This window comes from Lolium rigidum, chromosome 6 (assembly GCF_022539505.1).
Source record: "Lolium rigidum isolate FL_2022 chromosome 6, APGP_CSIRO_Lrig_0.1, whole genome shotgun sequence".
NCBI lineage: Eukaryota > Viridiplantae > Streptophyta > Magnoliopsida > Poales > Poaceae > Lolium > Lolium rigidum.
The window spans coordinates 72,076,432-72,084,648 of NC_061513.1; the positions used below are offsets into that span (position 1 = coordinate 72,076,432).

The 8,217-nt window shown below is 41.7% G+C and overlaps 1 protein-coding gene across 2 annotated transcripts; it reads right to left on the reverse strand.

Moving 5' to 3' along the window:
• Nucleotides 1-1,907: 1,907 nt before the first annotated feature.
• LOC124665207 (delta-1-pyrroline-5-carboxylate synthase 2) lies at nucleotides 1,908-7,834 on the reverse strand. Of its 2 annotated transcripts, none has more exons than XM_047202627.1 (21): nucleotides 7,613-7,834; nucleotides 7,033-7,104; nucleotides 6,787-6,890; nucleotides 6,560-6,662; nucleotides 6,306-6,467; nucleotides 5,772-6,049; nucleotides 5,245-5,395; nucleotides 4,934-5,098; nucleotides 4,755-4,832; nucleotides 4,537-4,626; nucleotides 4,367-4,453; nucleotides 4,176-4,262; nucleotides 4,009-4,105; nucleotides 3,799-3,902; nucleotides 3,528-3,603; nucleotides 3,090-3,240; nucleotides 2,937-3,005; nucleotides 2,756-2,822; nucleotides 2,578-2,648; nucleotides 2,245-2,323; nucleotides 1,908-2,161 (listed from the first exon to the last, which is right to left on the reverse strand). In XM_047202627.1, the coding sequence occupies exons 1-20, from the start codon at nucleotides 7,712-7,714 to the stop codon at nucleotides 2,245-2,247; spliced, it is 2,193 nt and encodes a 730-aa protein (XP_047058583.1). In that variant the 5' UTR covers nucleotides 7,715-7,834; the 3' UTR covers nucleotides 1,908-2,161. The 2 variants fall into 2 exon arrangements, with proteins under 2 accessions (XP_047058583.1, XP_047058582.1); XM_047202626.1 differs by having other exon boundaries at nucleotides 1,908-2,155; nucleotides 7,613-7,833.
• Nucleotides 7,835-8,217: the final 383 nt, after the last annotated feature.

An 8,217-nucleotide genomic window follows, 5' to 3' on the forward strand; every position in this document is an offset into this window, starting at 1 on the left:
GATGCTGTCAGTGTTTTTTTGATCTTTGCTGATCGTACCGAATAACCATGAAGTAGGAACTATTGTACAGCCTAATATGATTAGACTAGGCATGATGACCCAGTCTTTCAGGAGGAACCTCAAATTGATTGCTGCTGGTCTTGCTTTTAGACCAATGGAACTTCTGCAAGGCAATTTTGACACGTGTGTAATGGGTCTCCTTTAGCGACATGTTTTGTTGTAATGGTGTTCCTGACACAGTCTGAATTAGGAATTTCTCTCTTGTAAAACCCCGACTAATCCTGATACCCAGACTAGAGATTTATTGAAGATATGCAAGGATAATACATGATCAGAGGTTCACGTTTCTGTTATCTGACACATAAATGAGTGCTCATTGCATTTTGAGAATGTGCAGATTGCAGTTTACTTGGTTCTTAAGACTTCTGATGAGTCTATATCAAGACTTTCAGTAATTGTCAATATAGCAGAGACTAGGATAAAGCGTCTAAGCTCTATCTTCTCTTTGCCCGGCCTGAAGCAATCTGCACATAAATAAACCATTTCCGGCACTTCAAAAGAGATATCATTCATGCACTTCCATAGAGCTTGTAATGCTCTATGGAAGTCCGTCTCTTCTCTATTGAATGAAGCAATTCAGGATGCCCCTATTTGATAAGTTCCGTTGATAGAGTATCATTATACTATCAAATTTGTATCATTGAAGCCTCGATTCATTCATGATTCCTGTGGTCTATCCACTTCTCTGTCAATGATGATATGGGTTTCTTTCATTGGTCTTATCACCCATGATTTTCTTATCATGACTTGCCTCACCCAACTAAGACCTTCTCGAATGAGGGTAAGATCAAGCATCTTTGATGGTCTCATTGATCCAAGAAATAGATATGGTAAAGAGAAAGGGCATTTCACGAGAGGAATCGAAAAATAGTAACATTTGGCCATAGGCCAGCATGAACTGATGATAAAATTGGGCAGAAAAGATGGACTAGGACTTAAGTAAGGGAGAGGACAACCCCTGTTTCTGGTGTACTTGCCTAAGGCCAAAACACATCCCTGGCTCCCTGATGCCAGGTCTGTTCACCTTTTTTATCTGCTCATTTGTTCGTGACAAGGATGCTACTCTTCAAGGATTCGACCAGAAGTCTCATCGAGGTATAAGCGTGCAACCTGCCCAAGGCCGGCGGTTTTTCAGCTAGAGTGACATGATGTCAAACGCCATTTCACAAGACGCATGCTCATTGCTGGTTTCATTTCAGGTGCTCCTTGTGTAGGGCATGCCATAGAAAGACATACAGCATGGATTTGAGATTTCAGTGGAAACAACATAGCTGGTTTCTCTCATATACAGCGCAGGTGTGCCGATGCGATTCTATAGTTACAACTAGTGTCATAACGACATTGTATGGATAAATCATTGTACAATTAAAATGAGGCGATCACGGAACTAGATAATGACGTGTTTTCTAGTAATGGTGTTCCTGGCACATTCTGAAGTAGGAATTTTGCTCTTGTAAAATCCCAACTAATCATGATGCTCAGACTAGAGACTTGTTGAAGATATGCAAGGATAATACATGATCAGAGGTTCATGTTTCTGTTATTTGACACACAAATGAGTGGTCATTGCAAGGAATATGCAGATTGCAATTTACTTGTTCGTTTTGGTAGACTTCTGATGAGTCGTATATATCAGGACATTCAGGAGTTCTCAGTAGAGAATAGGATAAAGCGTCTAAGCTCCTACTTGCTCGGCCTGGGTCGTGTACTCTGCCTAGGGCCAAATCACATCTCTGGCTTCCTGCTGCCAGTTATGTTCACGGCCAGTGGTTTTTCGACCACAGCCACATGAAGACAAACGACATTTCACAAGCTCATTGCTGGTTTCATTTCAGGTTATCCTTGTGTAGGGCATGAAACAGCATAGCTGTTTTCTCATATATAGCACAGATGTGCCGATGCAGTTCTGTAGTTACAACAACTAGTGTCATAACGACATTGTATGGATAAATCATTGTACAATGAATATGAGACGACAACAGGACTACATAGCGACATGGTATCGATATTTTTCGATCTTTCTTCTTGGCGTGAAGATAAGGAGCTTCGAAGAGGATTATTCTACAAAAATTGCTCTACAGCACGAATCCTCTACCTGCAACTAACCACGGGAGTTGAATGTTAGTACATACTCTAGTCAAGCATTCAATCAATCAAATAGAAGAGTAGTAAGCCATGACTTACTCAATGCAAAGGAAGATCCTTGTGGGTGTACACAACTCCCTTGTCACCGTTCACTATTTGTCCACTCCCTCTTAGAATGCTATACATAAACCAATGCATACATATAAATACAGCAAAACAATGCATACATATCAAGTGAAGATACTAATAGATTCACTTGTTGTGTATGATAAATAATAAAGAAATGGCAAACATCTAGGCATAAACTGAAGAAACTACAAGGAAAAATTGTGCACACAGAATGCATCCGCATATGAAAGAACTGCTATATATTGGAGTCAAGACAAGATGGATATAATTACAGAAAAAAAACTACATGTCATAGAAACATACCATCGAGTAGTTAGAAGCCCATCAACACCAACAGGTCCACGTGCATGTATGCGCCCTGTACTTATGCCAACCTATTCAAGACATTTGAAAAGGTTCAAACATAGAACTGAATGGTTTTCCAAAAAAGAAGAAGAGCAGAAACAGCTTGCACACAAAACGAACAGTCAAAAGACAATACCTCCGCACCAAGACCGAAGCGAGTCCCATCACAGAACCTTGTGCTAGCATTATGGAACACAGCAGCACTGTCACAGTTTAAACGAAATGTTATTTCAATTGTTAAATTGAGATTTATTTACAAATAAACAATAAATAAAGCTAGCATGACCATAATCTGCAACACAAAGTCAAATAAATACCTATCAACTTGTTGTAGAAACGTATCTGCTGACTTCTTATCGGTGGTGATAATACAATCTGTGTGTGCACTGAAACAAAAATATTTAAGACAGTCAAATGCAGTCCAATAAAAACAGTAAGTGGGGAATGTATGTTTAAAGGAACATGCATACCTTCCATAACGATTTATATGGTCAATTGCTGATTGTACATCATCAACAAATTCGAGGGTGCATGCCATTGAGCTATACTCGTGATGAAATGAATCAACCTTTGGCACTTTCAATGTGTCATGTGCAACAGGCCCACCATAAATAACAACTCCTGCAATATGACATCAATTAATAAATCAACTGAGCATGTCCATCAAATGTTCATTACCATGAACACGAGTTTTTTAATTGGTGGTATAATGGTATCTACTTACAGAGAAATTTGTACAGGTGAGTAAATTTGCTAGATTGTAAGCCAAAAAAATATAAAATGACATTAATTTTAGTATATTCAGAACGTGTGATGAAATATAATCTGCAAGATTGATTATTATTTTTTAACTCTCTCAGGAAGCACAAAGGTAATGACATACTTGACATCAGGATGTTAGCTAATACCTTCGTTCGCAAGTTCCATCAATAAATCATCAAGACCCTCTGTCTTGTTCAGATCTTTATGAACAAGAAGTGTTTCCTGCACAGATGATGTAAATAATAATTTAGTTCATGTATTTAATAATTCATGTAAAACGGTGTATCAGATTTAAAATAAATTATTAACTTCAACACAGAATCAATGTTGTGTTACAGTGATATACACAACCTATTAAAAATATATTAGGATGAAAAAAATTAAAATCATACAGAAATATGGAAAGAGGAGACGCACCATAGCATTACATGCTGCCGGATAATCAACCTTTGCATCCAATACGATACGCTTTGCCATATCCATGTCAGCCGATTTATCAATATAAACATGGCAGATACCATCTGTTCAAAAATGAAACTAAAGTTAAGTAATTCATACAATACTGAATTATAATTATATCATTCTAGTATGAAGTGGCAAGAGTTCACTGAAAAAAAAATGGCTTACCTGCATGACCAAGAACAGGAATCTTGGTTGCTGCTTTGATTTGAGAAACAAGCTTATTACTGCCTCTCGGAATAACAAGGTCAATCACATCATCAAGCTGCATAGCGTACATCACGTTTAGACATATTCATGTACTCATCGACCAAAGTACTGAATGACATGCTTACCTTTAGCAAATCAGCAATCTCGTCTTTGCTTTTTACAAGGCCAATCAGTTTCTTACCAACAGCATCTGGAATCACGCTAGTTATGACCTAATAAACAGCAACAAATTGATACATCAGAAGTGCAATTAAGCAAAAATACATTGCTGCAGTAGAAAGAGCACTATAATCTAACTAATGAAATTACATCATACCTTATGTAATATTGTGTTTGATCTCATAGCTTCTTTTCCTCCTTTCAGGAGAAGACCATTTCCACTTCGGATTGCTAGGGCTGCGATCTGTAAAATAATGCATTGATTGTAACTAATAGTTGAACTTGCAGCTAATTCTTATTATTTTGTTTACCACCAAAGATTTTTACCTGGACAAGGGCGTCAGGACGAGACTCAAAAATAATTAGGAGAACACCCAATGGGCAGTACATCTTCTCATAAACTAAATCCTTTGCAAGCTGCAAAACAAATCCTTATTTGGTTAAAAAATTAAACACATGAATTGCAAGAAATCATAATATTTTAATCTATGACATTTATCATAAGAAAGATCTTTCAAATCCAAGATATGATCCAGCCCTTTCACCTCTGTTTTTTTCACTGTATGGGAAATAGGGTCCTCCATGTCCGCAATTGCACGAATGGATCCCGCAAGGCTCGTTATCTATAAATAGTTAACATAATGTGAGGACAAATAATATGACCAAACGTAATCTAATATATGAATATATACTGTTGAGATAAAGAAGTATGTATTTGACCCACCCTTCCTGCCTTCAGGGTCATCCTAGAAACCAAAGATTTCTCGTAACCTGAATCTTGTGCCACAGCTAGATCTGCTTCATTCTCAGATATAATTAAGTCCTCATTTGCTTCCAGAGCATCAGCAATATCTAACAAAATCTTCTTACGCTCCTCTGAGGACAAGTTCTGTTCGGTCGCCACATGAAGCAGAATAAATCAGCAGTGAAAGCAAGAAAGAAACAAAGTATTCTAACTCGAGCCTTCCTTAGATATTTACGATTCCAAACAAATTGATGTATATTTTAGTATCCCTCGAATGCCTAATTGAATACCTGTAGATGCCGTGAGCAATCTTTCGCAGCAACTGCCATCTCACGCGTGGTCACTTCCTTGGAACAGTCCCAGATATTTGCTTCATTGTGGAAAAGTGTACCAATTTTCTCTCCTCGCATAACCTTAATAATGCTATCTACCACGAATCCACTTCATGGATGTAACAACAAAAGGTTAAAACCAGAAATAAATAATCTTACATGTAGACATAAACTCAATTTGATACAGTAGTATGCACAGGTCTACCATTGGCAGTTGCAGCTAAAATGCACCGCAAGCTTCTGAATATGTCTAATAAAGTTTTGAATATCCAATTATAACATCGATAGTTTGGTGTGTAACATATGATTGCACAAATACAGTAGATCGCATGCAGTATGTTAATTAACCTAATGGGGATAAACTTTTTTGCTATGCATATATGTATAAACTCATGCTATGACAGCAGGGGAAAATATGTACTATCTATGCATATGGCTAAACTCATGCTATGATAGGCGCGGGGGGAGAGAGAAGTTGTAGTCACCTGGCAATTACAGCAGGTACACCCTTTGATGCGGCACTAACAGCAGCAGCCACTTTAGCTTGCATTCCACCTCTTCCTACACGAGACTTCTCCCCAAAATTAATTAGCTTCCCGTGCTTGTCGTTAATGTACGTGTGGATAATCTTTGACTGAGGATCACTCGGTGGACCACTGAACAGCCCCTCCACATCACTAAGCATGATAAGAAGATCAGCATCCAGTTCTTTCGCCAACAGCGTTGCCAAACTGTCGTTATCCCAGAATATACCAGATGAATCCTACACATGAAGTCAATTGTTATAACCAATAAATAGGAAATGCTAAAGCCTGCTCAATTATCATTTCCCTGTTCTGGAAAATAATAAAGCTGAGAGAGGTTGCTTGCAGAAGGAAAGCTAAATGAAGGCCTATAGTACAGACATGTGTCATTCACGCTGGGCGTACAATTAAGCTCCCAGTGCAAAGATCACATTAGAAAGACACAAAAGTCTAAAGTTCGGATGTGCACAGCAATTTTGTTAAAAGAAAGCACACCTCATATGGCGCTTTCCTGGTACTGATAGCATCGTTCTCGTTAAACACGGGTATCACTTTAAGATCTAGCAGAGAGACAACAGTCTCGCGGAGCTGGTGCCCGAAACTTGGGTCCCGGAAATCACGGTCCGTAACAAGAAGCTGAGACGACGTTACATCAAGCTGCAGTGAGGCAAGTTAGATGTCAGAAGCACGTAAACATCAAACAAGAAAAGGCAAAGAACAGCATAGCATATATTTGTAGCAAACCGCACCTGGCTAAACAGCGTGTCGTAGATCGCCATTAGGCCACTCTGGCCGACGGCGGCACAGGCCTTCCCGTCCAGGTCCAGCTGTGGGTTCTGCAGATCCGCGAAACTGCAGGCATGGAGAAGTATCAGCAAAGGTTGGATGCAATTACATCAAAGCTAGTAGTGAGCATCAGACTGTTCTGAGCTGAAGTTTTTTTGAGAGATTCTGAGCTGAAGTTTGTGTAGGCAACCTGCTGTTGATGAGCTTCCTGTACTTGAGCCTCTGCCTCCCGACGCCAACGGCGCCGGAGGTGACCAGGATCACCTCGTACCCCTGAAAGTTGAGCTCCTTGACCTGAACATTTTTCCACAGTTTTACTACCGGTTAGCATTTGTCAAAAATAAATATTACCAGCTACAGCAGATACTGTACTGCTCTCCCTTGGTTAAATTAAACTGTTAAAAGCACATGATGAGTCGATAGAAAATAGAGTTACCTGCTCACAGAGAGCTCCGAGCCTGCCCATGGCCAGTCGGCCATTCTGCCCAGTGACAACAGCGGTGCCCACCTGTGGTACGAGATAGACAGCGGTTAGATATTTAGACGGACCCGATGAACAGAACGCCCATTTTTTTACCGTGCAATTAACCTAAAATAATTAATTATTTACTTCGCCGCTAAGCTACTTACTAAAATTTTAGTTTGCGATTTAGTCTCGAGTCTGCTCATAATAAGGTGTGGGGATAATTGACTCAGGTGATTTTTACGCGACGCAGGGAGGCGGCGATTCGATTCAGACGAGCTATTTTCGTCAGCGGATAGATACTTTACTAAATCAGTTCCATGACGTCATCAGATCCGATTTTTTTTGGTTACGAGCCTCCGTTTTCACGTCGCCCGTCTCTCAGAAAACCGGGATCACGCGCGCCGGAGAAGAAGGGGGAAACAGCAACGGCAACGAACGGGACGAAGAAAACGGCGCCGGCGGCGGCATTCGGTTAGCGTCGGGGAGGAGGAAGGAAGGGAGGAAGCTAGGCATGCAGGGGTGCAAGTATACGGTACAATTAATGGTTCACCTTGATGACGATGCGCTTGACGTCCCTGACGAAGCATCGGGTGGAGTCGCTGTTCTCCATGTCCGCCGCCGCGACGGCTCCTCCGATGCCTCCCCTGCCCATTATCGGTTGGCCGTGGCCGTGGCGAGCTCGCTCCGCCGCGTCGCTGCGGATCGAGACGGGCGTGGGGAAAGGGAGGGAGGAAAATAGGCAGGCAGGGCAGGTGGGTGGGCGGAAGTGGCGAAGGGAACCGTGAGGTGAGATGAGATGACCAAGTGGAGCTACCGGCCCTCTCCGATTTAAAGGGGAGCCGCTGCGACCCGTCGCGGCGAGGGCCAGATGAGATGCGGCCGCCTCCTAGATCGTCTGCGGCGACCGCCTAAAAAATGGATCGTCTGCGGCGAGCGGGCCTGGGAGGAGAGCCCGTGACCACCGCCTTTCACGGCCCTGTGGGAGGCGCACACGCGGAAATCCGTTGCGCAAAATATCCTCGAGGCACCGCGTTTTGGCTGCTTCCGAGGAGGAAATATAGGGCGAGCGAGATATTGGGTTTCCGTGCCACCTGTTGCCCCGCACCTGGAACAGCCAACGACCCCAGATGGCAAAAATGGACGTTTGCGGGGTAG